The 17,196-nt window shown below is 35.7% G+C and overlaps 1 protein-coding gene across 13 annotated transcripts in view; it reads right to left on the reverse strand.

Annotated features, from left to right (window-relative positions):
• KLF12 (KLF transcription factor 12) overlaps positions 1 to 17,196 on the reverse strand; it is a 405,368-nt gene that overhangs the window by 271,168 nt on the left and 117,004 nt on the right. For all 13 annotated transcript variants that reach the window (XM_074378321.1, XM_074378322.1, XM_074378323.1 and 10 more), the window contains one exon: positions 4,826 to 4,889. In XM_074378321.1, coding sequence (XP_074234422.1) covers positions 4,826 to 4,858 — 33 coding nt within the window. In that variant the 5' untranslated portion in view covers positions 4,859 to 4,889. The remainder of the gene's footprint in view (positions 1 to 4,825; positions 4,890 to 17,196) is intronic.

A 17,196-nucleotide genomic window follows, 5' to 3' on the forward strand; every position in this document is an offset into this window, starting at 1 on the left:
CAGCGCTGACAACAGACTCCACTTACATCAACTGGGGCTTTTGAAGTAACTATGCCTGTTCAGCTCAACATGGAAGACAGGCTGGATTGTCTCTATTACAATCTTTCTATCTTGTGTGAAGAAAGAGCCTTGAAACTTAATGGAAAACAAAGATCAAGTCACCACAAGATATATGCCTATCGCTATGAAACAAACTCTATTCTTCGTAGGGAATTAAAGCTCTCTCAAAAAGGCTTGCTCTGGTCCTCCTGCTTTCCAAATACAAAAAGTAAAACTCACCCATGGCTAACACTGGATGGTCCAGGCAGCTGTTCATCAGAGTCACAGAACAAACGTTTGAACGTGCACTCTGAGAAGCTGGACTAATGTATATGCATGTGTATGTTTTGGACACCTGCTCTAAGCCAGCTGCTGAGAGCACTTGGTAAACATACTGAAACGGCTGGAAAACAAATGGAGCAAAGCCAGGTTTGCGGAGCCATGTCCGCAAACATTCGCAAGGAGAGCAACTGCTGAAATGCATTAAAGAGCATGTAGACCAGATTTTACACCAATATATGTGAATAGAAAATAATGGATAACTGGGATCTTTGTAGAATTTATTTCATGTTTTCTCATGGCAGATGGTAAAGGGACAAATTCAAGTGGAATGCAATTGAGTAAAAGAAATTAAAAACTGAGTAAAAGGAAGAACAGGGCAACTATATATACTCATATGTATTTTAATATAAATATATATTTATATATAACATATATATTTATACTTATATATTACTGATTGATTGATTGATTGATTGACTGAGGAGATGAAGACAGCTCCTGGAAGTACGACTCTTGATATGGCCGCAAAAGAAACGTTACATACAAGAGCTAGTTAGGTTGTTTAAATATTAGAACCTAAGCAGAACAGCACAGCATGATATTCTGTGGCTCTTGGCAAGATGTGATCACCACTGGCAAACTGCAAATGTACAAAATAGTTTTAAGAGCCATATTCAAATCATTTTTCAATTATGTAGACAGTGGCATCCAGGGCTAACATTTTTAAAACACCATCTTAAAACTGACCTTGTGAATATATGCGACATACAGAAAAGGTAAGTTTCCAAACTGCGATTTTCTCTCTGTATCAGAATTTACTAAAACTAACAGCACCTGATTCAAGCAGGCTTTAAAACAAGCATCAGTGTGTTCTTTGTTCTAAGGCATCTATTACTAAAATTACGAATCAAAAATTATCAAAAAACAGTGATAAGAAAGATATAAATAATTCACTGGGACAAATACATTCAGTGAAACACTCACTGTTCCTTCCTCTATAAAGATTTCTGAACTCCTGAGTTGTCAGATGTGAAGGCATGATCATTTAGAATGAGTCACACACATTATAGTTCATCAAGGTAATAATTTCAGTTTATCCTCAGGATAAGCGGTAACACAATGATTCTCTTTGCCATCATCCTCAGTTGCTGTAAAATTAGCTACAGAACACTGACCCTGTCAAAATGTATAAACTTACAAAGCTAACACTGATCCATTCAAACATAAAAATTTAATAACAATTGAACAAAAACATCAATACAGTATCAACATCCTACATAAGGAAAGGGATAAATATATCTTTCAAGAAGATCAGTGACAGCTTCCATGTTTACACAGGGATGAGCCAGGAAAATTTGAATTTGCTACATCTCCCCCATTTGTCTTGAGTATATAAAACTGCTTAACTTTACATTATAAGTGAAATCATCAATGGCTTGCTAGAGCTAGCTCATCCCCAGCTCACGAGAGCCAACTGTTAAATTTTAAGGAATCTTGTAAGCTCTTTGTTAAATTACTGAAACCAGCCATAGTAAGAATTGACAAATACTACGCATCAGGCCTCCCTCCACATCCCAGAGCCAGTTTACTAGCACACCACTAATCCACATACAGTAAGTACACAGTACAATTAATTCTCATAAAGTAGGTAATACTGTGATCATGAAAAAGAACATTATAATACACCCCCAAAAAATCTCCCTTATATCATCTCTGAATCAATACTCCCTCTACAGGTCTGAAAATTTTCTAGATACAAATACAACAAAGGAGAAATTGCAGCAAGGAAGGCTTTTTCCCCCTAGGATTCCACATACAAATGAGATCATCCAGTATATGTCTTTGTCTTTATTTCACTTAATATAACGCATTCAAGGTTCATCCATGTTGTCACAAATGGTAGGATTTCCTCATTTTAATGACTGAATAATATTCCACTGTAAATAATGTTGCAATGAACATGGGGATAAAATACCTTTGCAAGTTAGTGTTTTTGTTACCTTTGGATATACTCCTAGAAGTAGAACTGCTGGATCATATGGTAGTTCCATCTTTAATTCTTTGAGGATCTTCCAGAATGTTTTCCACAGTGGCTGTACCAATTTACAACCCCAACAACCAGTGCACAAGGATTCCCTTTTCTCTACATCCATACCCACATTATATTATCTCTTGTCTTTTTAATTATGGCCATTCTAAACAAGTGTGAGGTGATATGTCACTGTAGTTTTAATTTGTATTTTCCTGACAACAAATGATGTTGAGCATCTTTTTATGCACCTGGCCCTTCATGTATCTTCTCTGGAGAAATGTCTCTTCAGACTTTTGACCATTATTTAATTTGGTTATTTGGAGTTTTTGCTAATGAGTAGTAGGAGTTTCTTATATTTTTGGATATTAACCCCTTATCAGATATTATGGTTTACAAATACTTGTTTTCCATTCTGTAGACTCTTTTCACTTTGTTGATGGTTCCTTTTGCTGTGAAGAAGCTTCTTTGTTTGATGTAGTCTGACTTGTTTACTTTCAATTTTTGTTGCTTGTACTTTTTTAGGTGTCATATCCAAAAAATCATCACCAAGACCTTTGTCAAGGAACTTTGCTCCTATGTCTTCCTCTAAAAGTTTCATGGCTTCAGGTCTTACAATTTTGTCTTTAATCCATTTTGAGTTAATTTTTTGAATAGTGTCCCCTAAGATATGGATCCAATTTCATTCTATCACACATGAATATCCAATTATCCCAGTACCATTTACTGAAGAGACTGTGTTTACTCCATTGAGTATTCTTGGCTCCCTTGTCAAATATTAGTTGACCATATATGTGTGGGTTTACTTCTGGGCTCTTGATTTTGTTACACTGGTCTATTTGTCTTTTTTTCTACCAGTACTACACTGTTTTGAAGACTACAGCTTTATAGTATAGCTTGAAATCAGAAAGTTTGATGTGATACCTCCTGCTTTGTCTTTCTCAGATTCCACTGAAGTCTTCTGAGGCTCCATATAAATTTTAGAAATGTTTTTTCCACTTCTGTAAAATATGTAATTGGAATCTTGATACAGATTGCAATGAATCTATAGATAGCTTTCAGTAATATTAACATTTTAACAATATTAATTCTTCCAATCCATGAACATGGGGTGCCTTTCCATTTATTTGTGTCTTCTTTAATTTCTTTCATCAATGCCTTACAGTATGCAGCAAAGAGACCTTTTACCTCCTTAGTTAAATGTATTCCTAAGTACTTTATTGTGTTTGATGCTGTTGTAAATGGGATCAGTTTATTTCTTTTTCAGAAATTTTGTTGTTAGTGTATATAAACACTACTGATTTTTGTATGTTGATTTTGTATCTTGCAAGTTTACTGAATTCATTGATCTATCAATGTTTTGGTTGAGTCTTTAGGATTTTCCATATATAAAATCATAACATCTTCAAAGAGAGAAAATTTTATACCTCCCTTTCCAATTCTATACCTTTAATTTCTTTTTCTTACCTGATTGCTGTAGGTAAGACTTCTAGTACTATGTTTAACACAAGCGGTGAGAGTGGGCGCTCTTATCCTGTTCCTGATCATAAAGGAAAAGTTTCGTCCTTTCACCACTGAGTATGATGTTAGTTGTGGGCTTGTCATAAGATTTTTTATCACGGATGGATGTTGAACCAGAAGAAGGCCAATTTTAAATGAAAGATACAATGTGGAAAATCACCTGGAAGCAACCAACCTGACATACATTTATTTGAAGGTAGCAGGAGCGATGGGGGAAGGAAAATATGAAATTGCATGTGTTGTGCAGCTATACGGAGTTATGAGACACACGTCTCTGTACCAGAGTTTATGAAATAGAGATGGCTTAACATACTGTAGATTTTTTTTTAGTATTAACCTATGATTTTTATATTATAATCAATATACAGTACAAGTTCAAATAGACGCCACAAAGTGACAGCCAGCATTTGATTACTGTTAAAGTTCATGGGATTCTTTTTACCCTCTAATTTGTACCGGTACTGTCTGTGAGAAATCAAAGTTAAAAGCCTTTCATAATTATCCCACTCCCCTGACAGAAGCCAAGACCGCAGGTGCAAAGAGGATGGCATCTGACAGCAATCATACAGCATACGGAACTGGGAATAGGATTATGCTTGCAGTAGAAACTGATATTTATGAAACAAAATCAGGCCTTTTTTTTGGTCTCAGTGATCAATTGTATCAAGTGGTTCTCCATTTTATAATATCCATCTGAAAGTTGATTCTTAAAATCCCAGCTTCAGTTCTAGAAACTGATGACAGCTAGACTTGCATAAGAAGGGTTGCCTCCTCATAATTTTTTTATACTGAAGGATTTAAACACAAAAATTACACTTTATAGATAGATGAGGGTGTCTAGGTACTGACCTCTGTCTCATAGTCAGACAAGGAAATATTCTAATGCAAAAAATTGCCCAAAAGTAATATTCAAAATAGGACGGCCACTGCAATTATACAACTTGACCAACCAACCTTTATTGTTTTCCTCTTCATATGGATATTCATTCATCCATTTGTTTCTAGAGTCACATTGATCCTGCAAGAAAAGCACACAAAAAATGAGAACCAAAATATATAAACAGCTCATACAACTCAACATCAAAAAAACAAAACAAAAACAAATATCCCAATTAAAAAATGGGCAGAAGACTTGAACAGGTATTTTTCCCAAGAGGATACACAGATGACCAACAGGCACATGAAAAGATGTTCAGCACTGCTAATCATCAGGGAAATACAAATCAAAACCACAATGAAATATCACCTCACACCTGTCAGAATGGCTAGCATCAAAAAGAACGCAAATAACAAATGTCGGTGAGGACATGGAGTAAAGGAACCCTCATACCCTGTTAGTGGGAATGTAAATTGGTGCAGCCATTATGGAAAACAGCATGGAGGTCCCTCAAAAAGCTAGAAGTAGAACCAGCATATGACCTAGCAATTCTACTCCTAAGTACATACCCAAAAAAAAAAAAAAGATATGCACACCCCAATGTTCATAGCAGCATTATTTGCGAGAACCAAGATATGGAAGCAGCCTAACTGCCATCAACAGGTGAGTGGATAAAGAAAATGTGGTATATACACAATGGAACACTACTACTACTTAGCCATAAAGAATGAAATTTTGCCATTTGCAACAACATAGGTGAACTTGGAGGGTATTATGATAAGTGAAATAAATCAGCAGAGAAATATAAATACCATAGATTACCTATATATGGAATCTAATAATAAAACAAACTCATGAATATAACAAAAAAGAAGCAGACTCATAGTTATAGAGAACAAACTAATGGCTACCGGGGGGGAGAGAGAAGGGGGAGGGGCAATCTCAGGGGTCACGGATTTAGAGCTACAATCTATTAGGTATAAAATTAGCTACAAGGATATACTGTACAACATGGGGAATATAGCCCAATAACTATAAATGGAGTATAATCTTTAAAAATTGCAAATCTCTACATTGTAGACTTGTAACATATAATATTGTACAGTAGCTATAATACATCAATTAAAAAATGAAAAAAAAAATTCTGTATGTTGGTAACATCCTTCCATTGGAGGAATCTCTTGATTAGTAGAGTCATATAATAAGAATAGCAGCTGGAGAATAGTCTTTCTTCAGTTGTTTGCTCTTTGCTTCCTAATTAGCAGCCATGTAAAGGGTAAAATGGAGAAATTAAGGAAGAGAGGCAGAAACTCCGGCTATGACACTGACAGATCCTGGGCACAAGACATCAAAATGCAAATAAAGATTAAGGGAGGAAGGGACAGAAAGGGAAGGGATGAAACAGAGAGAGAAGGCTTGGAGAAAATGGTTTTAAAGTAAATTTAATATATGAAAGTCACAAATACTCCGGCTGGAGCACTTGGCTCTGTTACTCTTAGCAACTAAGAGATTTTTAAAGTAACGCTGTTTTCCAGAGGAAATGATCTTTTTTTTTTTTCCCGCCTCTTAATAGTTGATACCGATTAACATGAATACGTTTTGGTGGCTCCATGTTGGCCAATACTAAAGTAATTTTTCAAAATGAATCTGATTAAAGAGATGTCACTTCTTAAAAATTAAACCAACATGAAGTAAATATTTATGTGGTTTCTGAAAGCTTCCAAATCCCCAGGACCATTTGGAGCTCACCAAAGGGAATTAAATATTGCTGGATTGGAGAGTTCTGAACACAATAGACCATTTGCCCCATTTGGGTATATCTTGAAAGTCTTCCTATTTACTCTCTCTTGGCATTATGTAACTTGCTTCATAATTTCCATTTCATGAGACAAATATTCTTTGGCATTCAGTGAAGCTAGCTTATTAAGCACAGTCGACTTTTTTTTTTTTCATTTGGAATCACTCTCAAGAGGGGACACGCCCAGAGTTCTTAGCAGCACCCATTCTGTGCCAATGTCTACGCAGGCAGCATCCAGGCAGGTTTCCTTTGCACGTTTCCATACATTTGAACAGAAAAAGGGTTCACTCACTTATACAGCCTTAAATGAAATGTACCAGAATTCACACATTCCACGATCTTGGCCTGTAAGAGGAACTAACCCTTAATTTTATCCCAGTTTAAATCAATCAATTGATGACTCATCTGCTTCCCTCCTTCCAACTCTCCCTCAATAACTGTATTTTAAAATAGATGTGTCTTATGTCTCAAAACACATCCCCTAATATATTTTACAGCTTTCACCACCTCACAAGCAATAGAACATAAATGCAATATTTTAACATTACAGTGGCAAACTGGAAATATTCTCTTGAAATTCAGATCCTTCTATTTTACATTATGAAACCCAAATAGAGTACCCTTTGAAAGAATTAAAAAGTCATCTAAAACACCATGTTCCTGTCAAACACGTCTTGTCCTTTCTAGTCTTCAAAATGTATCTCAATCAATCCGTTCCAACTTCTTAGCAGAATGTACCAGGTACTTGAAAACTGGCTTCAATCTTACATTCTAGTTCTGTAATTTTTTTCACACTTTAATAAACCATGAGCATTTTGAAATAATATTCAACTTATTAATGCCTAACTCAAAATTCATAATAGTCCACTGTAGGGATACATTTACCCCCTCATTTTCATCTACGAGTTTATGATTTTTTTTTTTTTTACCATGACCAATAACACTTACACCTCCACCTACATAAATCTTGTAAACACCAGGACCTCCACTAGACTGGAGGGTACCTTTGTGCAGTTAGAAAGGATGTCCTCTCTGGGAAGACACAGACAGACTCTCATCAGGAGGTGGGGCCCAACCAGGGAAGCCAAGTGTAGATTTTTACCCCTCAGCCCTCAGCCAGGGCTAAGCTGCCCCAGTCTGCACCTTTAATCACTGCCTTAGAATACAGTTATAGAAGTATAATTACTGGACCAAATTATTAACTTTTTTCGGTCTTTCCAAATATATTAACCAAATTGCTTTTTATATAGACTATACCAGTTTATATTCTCACCAGGAGAAGTAGCACATACTAACCTAGTTCACTTCCATCTTTATTTCCCAATACACAGCACATGCCTAGCAAACTTTAAGAGATCAATAAAGGTTTTATCAAATGCGTAAGTGAAGCTAATAATGAGAAATAAAAGAAAAACAAACTCCCCTTTATATCAATTGTGTGGATATTTTTTACCCAAGTAACTAGGGCCTTAATTAATTTGTACTTTCTAGATATAATTACACGACAGACTACAACAAACATTAAATTGTGTAAACTATACATAACATAGTATCATACATTCTTCTAGCATTTGGGAATTTACCAAGTACCCTAAGGATATTATTTATTCTGAAAGCAGTTCTCTGAGTTGAGCATATGAACTATTTTTAGATCCATTTGATAATGATGATCAGAGGTTAATTTCATATGCAAGGTAACAAGTTAATGTCCTTATAAAAACCCCTTAGTCCCAAATGTTAGTGCACGATTTATCTTTGTAAACACCTACAATTTAAATGTATATTTCAGTATGACTTAAATCTGGGGACAGCTGGGTACAATGCTAATTTCTGTCTTCCATTCAAGTTCCTCAAAGAGAACTCAAGATCCTCTTTCTCCCTGTAAAGCCCACCCAACACCCTATACTTTAAGCAGCAAAAATGACAGAAAATGAAGACAGTTTAGGGTTAAGAACATCTGTGTCTAGTTTCACCTCTGTCATCTACTGGCTGTGTGACCTGAAACAACTCAGTCCACCTCTCTGAAGCCCAACTTCCTTCTCCACAGAAGGATAATACCTGTTTCACCTACCCCTCCACCTACCCCAACTGAAGCAATGTCTATCCAACAATCTGCACTATCATACACATAAGAATAGCTAAGAATTATCACTCTTTAATTAATGGCCAAGATACCAAATTGAGGATTTCCCCAAATTGAGACCACAAGATAGAACAAACTGATGAAGCTCCAATTTTATTCATGCTAAGGCACCTTTGGGTTATTCCACAATCTCCGTCAAAACCAAAATATGACATAAAATAGGAAAAGGGTACATTTCTGGTAACAGTTATTATCTCATCAATTCCTAATTAAAAGATAACTCTGCCAAACAGGTTTGTGAAAGTATCCAGTAAATCTTCCCTAAGTACAGAAGTTACAAAGGCCACTGTCCTCATCAAAAAATTCATCACACGTGGTTTTTGTTCTCACTTTTCTGGTTCCCCAAATTATTCTTAATTGGCAGGTGAAGAAAAGCAAAGGTCATTTATTTCAATATGAAAAACATGAAAAATAACAAAAGGCAAAAACATATTTTAGAAAGAATTTTAGATTTACTTTTTAACAAAAACATTGCTGCCTGAAACCAATGGTAAATACAGGTTTATTTTTCTTTTCGTGGAGAGTATGGAGAAATTCTAGTTACACATGTCTCTCTTCAGTAGCTGTAAACAACAGAGAATGACTGTCTAAAATTCTTCACTTTCTAACTCTTGTTTTCTTCCCTGAAATCTCTACACATGGTCAACCAGCTTCCATCAGAATTCAAAGAGAGCACCGTGCATAACAGAAATTACCCTGGCCAGAAGGAAAGTGGATGCTACCCACCTTAATGAGTAAGGAGTTACTTTGGAATAATTACCTCCGTGTACAAGCATTATGTTGCCCTGTAGTAACAGGTTGCTGGGTGTGTGGGTGTGTGTGTGGGGGGGGGGGGTGTTTGTGTGTGTGTGTGTGTGTTTTCTAGGGGGAGGGGATGTTACTTAGGTTTTTTAAAATTTAGTTAGTTAGTTAGTTAATGGAGGTACTGGGGATTGAACCCAGGACCCTGTACATGCTAAGCACATGCCCTACGACTTAGCTATACCCTCCCCAGAGGTTGCTGGCTCTTCATCTCATTTTAAATGGTCTATTATGTTCTCAGTCTTTACAGGTTAGTGTTTAATACATTCCAAATACTTCAGGACCCATAAGTACACTTGCTGCTGGTTCCCCTGAGAATGCCTTCATGTATCTTTAAACAGAGACAGAGAAACCCGTTTTTAAAGGGTTTTATAGACATCTGACTAGCTAGGGTATTCTACTCTCTGTCTAAAGGTAACTCAGTTGACTCTGTTTCAAGTAACGGAATCCTGGTGCTGGAATAGCGATCCCGAACCTGGAATTCTGTCTTCTAGATTCAGCTTTACAAATCACGACTTCATTAATTGTGAGCTTGTGTTTTAAGTGCTGATTTAAAAAAAAAAAAAAAGTCAAGTAATAAAGGTGTACACACATATCCAATTCAGTTACCATAACTTTTTCTTAAATTTTTTTTTAACTTTTAACGTGGGAGGGGAGATAATTAGGTTTATTTATTTATCTTTAATGGAGGTACTAGGGATTGAACCCAGGACCAGGACCTTGTGCATGCTAGGCACGTGCTCTTCCACTGAGCTACACCCTCCTCCCAGTTACCATACCTTTTAAAGCTGATGAGGGAACTCACAGGCAGGTCCGTACATTTCAGTCTGAGCTATTATATAACAAATCCACACTGGCGTTATGCAGTATCAAGGTTTCTGATATGTAAGTTGCCTTTTTTCATGTAAAGTTATTTCTGTCTCATTGTCGTGGTGAGTTATCTTGGGAACTAAAAATATTTGAAGGTTAATCTAAATATTTCTGGAGATGAATGCAAATCTAAGTGCTACATATTCAGAGCTATTTTGACTGAAAATGAAAAGAGACACTAAAAGACACAAAGCAGGAATCTTGTTGCTAGGTGACAGGTGACACCTGCCGTATCTCCTATGAACCTGTACAGCATGAGCCATCTCACTGCTGAGAAAAGACACACGGACCTCTATAACACACACATCATTCTCTGTAGAGAAGCAAACTAATGTTCATATATTTTTTAATAAAAGCCACAGGGAGTCAGCAAATCACATCTATAAGAATATCAGGTGTTAGAGATGCCTTTCACAATAAACAGGATAGTTCTTTATTTCCCATTTTGAGTACGTATTATTCTATAATCTAAGTAACATCTATATATGAAATAATTATAATTTTCATGAGTCATTAATAAAGATTAAAGACCGATAATACCTCTTTGTATAATATCCCACTTAGGAATTTCCAAACTCAATAGAAATCACTTCAACTAAGGTAGGTAGAGTCCATAGAGAAAGCATTATCCTTGTGATAAGTAACCCAATTTCTATTAAATATATTAATACAAGATCATCATAGCAAAGATCTGATGAATTAAAAAGGAAAAGGACAAAGAAGTTTCACTGTAGATTATTTCCTGTAATTTTATAATTACACACCTACTTTCCAGCATTACCTCCCTGCCTTGAGATAAAAACCAGCCACAAAGTTCCACCCCGATCCTTTGACTCATCAGGCCATCCAGATGATGCTACGGAAAGGCCAAGGACTCTTCTGTGCCAAGGATTCCAGGATCTCACATGAATGAATGGCATGCATCACCACACAGGAGAAAGGCTGTGCGGTCACAGAAAAGATCCAGGCACGAATGCCGGACAGAATGAACATCAGCTTTAACGCTTGGGGTTAACGTGACTTGAGGCAGGTTGCTTAACTTTTATGCACCCCCTTTTCCTAATTTATTAAACTGTTAACATAAAACCTTTTAGAGGGGAGAGGAGAACACTGACAAGGAGAATGTATGCAACGTCTATACCACACTACATGGCACATATGAGTTCTTCAGCAAATGTCAGCCTCACCCCCACTCCCTGCATGGATACTCAAGCGCCCAAACTCCTGTTTCCACTTAAACTTTGCCGAGAACTAGCAATAAGCAATGATCAACTCAAGTTCAAGTTACACCTTCTTGATAACACCTTCAACCACAATTGTGTGTTTCTTACAGGAAGGTCCTGGGAATGCAAAGACAACAGAATCTCTACTCTACAGCTGCACAGTACGGTGTCTGTAATTCATCCGTTAAGAGAGTTCAATGATGTAACAGGCTATCAGAAACAGGAGAAAGGGAATTCAAGGTCATTAATAACTCCTATCCCACAGTAATCCCCTTGGAATTCTGTTAGTTGCATGAAAAGTCTCCATTTATAAAGTTGTTTTTCCTTATTTTTAGCTTTATGTTTCTCTGAAATTATGCTGTCCCCCAGGAACTCTGCACTATTTAGAAAAGCAGACAAGAGTCCAGAAAGAGCAAACTTTTAAAAATTAAGGTCCCACTTGGCGGAAGGTATGACCTGAAGCTTGCACAATCACTTTAAGAACAGAGTTCACTGAATAAACAGCCCATTTTCAGAGGGAGGAGGCAGAGCAAAAGCACGCTGACATGTAAATTACTCTTTCAGTCTGTTTCCAGCTTCCATTACACCTCATCATTCTATGCAGACAGAGAACAAATAAATCTTTAAAAGAAAGTAAGCATAGCAAATGAATTAAGCATTTCTTTTCCATATATTGTGCTCTATACAATGGTTTGAAAAGTAATTTATGCCATGCTCATATTCAAGTGTAATTGCCATTTTACCCGGACTGCGTAGTCAAAAATCTGATTTGTGTTGCAAAGGACTGACAAGATGATTAAATCTTGTCTTCATATGTCTAATTTATGTGATTTAGATTGCAACACAAATACGAGCACGTGCAATTTGCACTTGCGTGTAAAGCTACTGCATGTAACACTACGTTCTGCCAAAAGTAACTTGGCCACACACAAGTTTGCATTCCCATATGGGGACGCTGACATCCTTCCCCAACCCGCTCTCTCAGAATGTGTTTTAAACCATCATGCTAAAGATGTTACAAATCTCTGGGGGTTTTTTTGTTTTGTTTTGTTTTTTTAAACAGGCTGGTGGGACAAAGGGAGTGACAGAGTACCCAGCTACACATTGATCTCCATTCACGTCCTAGTACTTTCTGTAAATATAACGTACTTGTGTGATTTATACATTGAAAAGCAAACTTCAAGTTTTGAAAACATATGAAAATAAAATCATGATAAACACACATTTGGTACCACTTAAAAATGCATCATTCACACAGCCTAAGAATTTCTCCACTATTTCACTTCAACAGGTGTTGCCTGAACAGAGCTGGGTGTGCATATTACAGGATAATTATAAATTTTATACACTAAAGAATGATAACATATTCAAGACAAAGAAGTTGCCTCATTCAGTATGCAATATACATATCTGGCTTTCCTATTAATTATTGCCTTCTATGTTTAGCTTGCCAGTGCTAAGCAAGATAAATCCCATTCAAATGCATAGTAAACAGTTTGCTTAGGGAGTAAATTTGTTTTCTAGTCCATCACAACAATAGCTGATTAAAATATGTTGCTCTTATCCAGTTTTGAATTAATTCATGTGAAATAAGACAAATATTTATTAAATCGTGGGGAAACCATTTCATCAAATTGTAAAACCTGAGTAGAAAAACAAATGGCACACACTTAATTACAGTTGATATTTCAATGAAATTTGCAATCTCAAAATATTTAACAAAAATTAGAAAATATCAGACTTGAGGTATTTTTAGGATACTTTTATGTTCAATCTTCTTCACACATCTGAGTCCAAACACGTTTTAACAGAGGCAGACTTTAAAATATAATTTGAAAGATGGATCAAAGAACTAAATAGATTTGTTTTACTGACATTTTGACATAATGATACAGAAACAAGAGGATTTATGTGATATTTTTAATGAACATCTTACCGAGTTGCCAAGGGCCTTACTGAAAAGTAGTTTTGACCGGCTGAACTCATTAATCTACCATGCACATTCAGACACCATAATCACTGCCCTATGGTGTTCATAATCTGGTCCACAACAGAAAGCCAGCTGTCATAGCAAATACATCATCAATTAGTATTTCTCAATGATGAGCAAATCAGTAGACTGTCAAATGTACTGCATAAACTTATGCTTCTCTCATAACTAAATAATACCAAAAAATCAAAATACTATTTGTTGAGAATGATAAATGATATATTAGGTTGATTCTTTTTAATAAGAATCAAAAAGACCACTTGAAAAACTGAAAAAGACTGAAATTGGAGGTTAACCCCAATATAATCCAAGCAATTGCTACCAGGTCTTGATTAAGGTCCACTGATTTATAATAGTGACTTTTATTACATGGTACATATATTCCATTATTAATTCATCTATGAATCACCTATATGCCAGGAATTGAAGACTTTGCAAATTATATGTCACAGTGCCTGATTTAAAGAAGCTCACAGAGAACAAAGGTGAGACAAATATAAATAAAATAAAACAATTTTAATAACAGATACCATCGATTGGATGTTTACCATGTTTAACACAAACTGGATGTTATTACATATATTAGTTAATAAATTCCTGTACAAAGCAGAGCTATCCAATGCCCGAGAGTTAATATTCCCATTTTACAATGAAAGTAACTGTAATTAAAGTCCATAATCTCTAACTTACATCAAGTTGAAATCTTTACTAATATCATAGAAGCTCTGGTAAAAGAATAAAGTATAGTAGGAAGCTGAGGGAACCTACACAGGCTTCAAAGAGAGAAGAAACAAAGCTGAGTCTTGAAAAGTGGGGAACAAAGACATTTCTGGGAAAGGGGATGTATCAGGAATTAGTACATTTAAATCTGAGTCTGATAACGCTCATACATATTTGTACAGACACATAAAATTTACTAAGAACAGGTGTGTACACCCACGTATATGAATGAGCGTCCTGGGCACTGGCCAGGACCTACCTACACCAGCCAACCCACGCAATCTAATGAGGGGCTCTGATACAGAAAAGAAGTCTGTGATGTGGAGAGAAGGTCCATTTCAAATACACGATAAAAGGAATCCTGAAAGTATAAGTTCTAGTATCTTAGGTGCACATTTGTCTTACGGTGTAAAGAGATTTATATTATGTATGCTAAATCAAGAACATTAAAATCTGACTTAAAGAAGATAATTCTATGAAAAATGCATGACTTTAAAAGCCAGTTCTCATGAACTGTGTTATGTTCCAGGATTGAGGGTATATCTGACATTTCTGACTCCCATAGATCAAATGCTTCAAAATATTTATTATTCAAATATGAAGCAACGAAAATATGCCCATAGATTGTAGGTATGTGTGTACTTACACGCATGCGCACACACACACATAGCCAAGGCGCTGGTGAAAAACTCTCATTAGAAAGAAATCCTTGAAGCATATGTAACTTACAAGAGTAAGTTCATCTTTTAAAAAATACTCCAGAAAATTTAAATGATTTTGAAAAACAGTAGTATAGCAGCCAAGGAGTAGCAAAAGTATTTTGAAAAATAATCTCAAAACAAAAATTGGCCCATTGGAGGCTTAAAAACCTATTTGAAGATAAAGATGCAACTAATATGTTAAAATCATAATTAGTCCTATAGATAAATAATATACGGATTAACCTCTTATAATTTCTAAGAAATGTTTACAAGTGAAGTAGCTTTATCAAATAATCCTCGGGAGTAAGCAGTAAAGTGCTCACGGGTATTTCCCCAATATGCATGGGGAGTGTATTTTCACATTTTAATTTAAATACAGTATCATTCAAAATACACCTGATTTTAAAAGGATAGTCCTTTAGATTTTCTAACTTCATTCCCAAAAGGATGGCTAAATACAATCAGAGAGATACAGGGAGGGGAAGCTGCTGACTAAAGAAATGAATTCAAATTGTTCTCTGAGTAGAATGATGTCAATTCCCAGTAGAAGGAAGAGGAGTAACTGGTTGGGCTGTAGCATCAGCAAATACAGACTCACACATGCTAGGAACGGTCCTAACTACACTACTTGTATATTCCTCAAACCTTGTGAGGTAGGTGGTAGCATTACTCTAATTTTACAGATGTGGAAACAGAAGTTAAGTAACTTCCCTAATAAGTAACAGAACCAGGATTTTAAAATCAACATTTGGGCTCATCTTCATAATGTTAAGTACTATTCTATGATGATTCTTATAATTAATTTTGGTATAATTTCTGTATGCCATGGCATCTTTGTTTACGGAAAATAGATGAGCAAGTCAACTGCAACAAGACAGTTTAGGTATTTCCCTATCAAACAGATTAAAGTGAGTATTTCTGAAATAAAGGCATAATCTCAGACACTTCTCCAATAAAAGAAAAACACATCCCAAATCTGAAGTCATTTGAAACATTGCCCAATCCCCTAATTAGAAACTAACACTTTCATTAACTCATTTTTAAGTTTTCAGAGATTTTTTTTAAGATTTTAGAATTTTCATACAATCTTCTCCATAAAACTCAAGATCAATAAATCTAATGAAAATCTTTTCTTCCCTTTCCTCACCAGTGATATCTAACCATGTGCACAGGTACAAAAGAAATTTAACTTTTCACATCAGAAATCCACTGCATTCTTATAAAATATAAAATAAGTCAATTATGAAAATATATTTCAAAGAAGTATTTCTGATCTGTGCTTGAGTCTGTTACCCCAAATGTCTATTAAAATCCATAATTTCAAAAGTAATTTATCCTAATTTTGACAAATGTTTCCCTTAGCTCAGTGTTTAAATGCAACTAAATTATATTAGATTCTTTTCTGAAAGTACTAACATGATCATAATAGTAAATAGTTGCAATAAATTAATCAAATGATAGAGTGTATTCTTGTAAATAATGCTAAGCAGAAATAATTCATGCTTTCAAATAGTTAACTGTTTAAAAGGCCACTAAAATATGTACAATATAAAGAGACCATAAAGTTCCTAATCATATGTACTCATTAATTCTCTCATTTGTATAATAAATATCCCTCCCTGCCAATGGGGATACAAAGATGAAAAAGACCTCATATATCGTATATATCTTAAGATTTAAAGAAGACTGGAGGCGGCAAGCTACTATTTGGGAAACTACTGCTGAAAAGGCATTGGTAAATCTGGGAACAGGAGATACCACGGGTTGTGGTTTGATACATACTTCACCTCTGCAGAAAGCCATGGTGTGGAGGAGGAAAACCATCGCATTTCAGTTCATGAGAACCAAGTAGATGACAATTCACTAGTAATCAACAGCAGGGCTATGAAGTTGCTCATGAATCTGTTGTACAACTTAAATTTGACAAGCGCATCCAACCAGCATCTAAATGAACCACAAGTGGCACACAAGGGCAAGCCATACACTATTGGGAGATGTTTCTGTACACCAACCTTTGTCCAAAATATATTCAGGTCCTTCATCGTGAAGGTTGCTGGTTGCTAACTTCCATAATGACCTTTATTTTACTTTTGCTCCCAAACTTCATGTGGTTCAGACTTCAGGTTCTTAAAATGCTCTATGACATACAGGTCTACTCCAGCTACCCTTCTTAAAGGTTTGGCTCAGAGTCTTTAACCTTCC

Source organism: Camelus bactrianus, chromosome 14 (assembly GCF_048773025.1).
Source record: "Camelus bactrianus isolate YW-2024 breed Bactrian camel chromosome 14, ASM4877302v1, whole genome shotgun sequence".
In the NCBI taxonomy this organism is placed as follows: Eukaryota; Metazoa; Chordata; class Mammalia; order Artiodactyla; family Camelidae; genus Camelus; species Camelus bactrianus.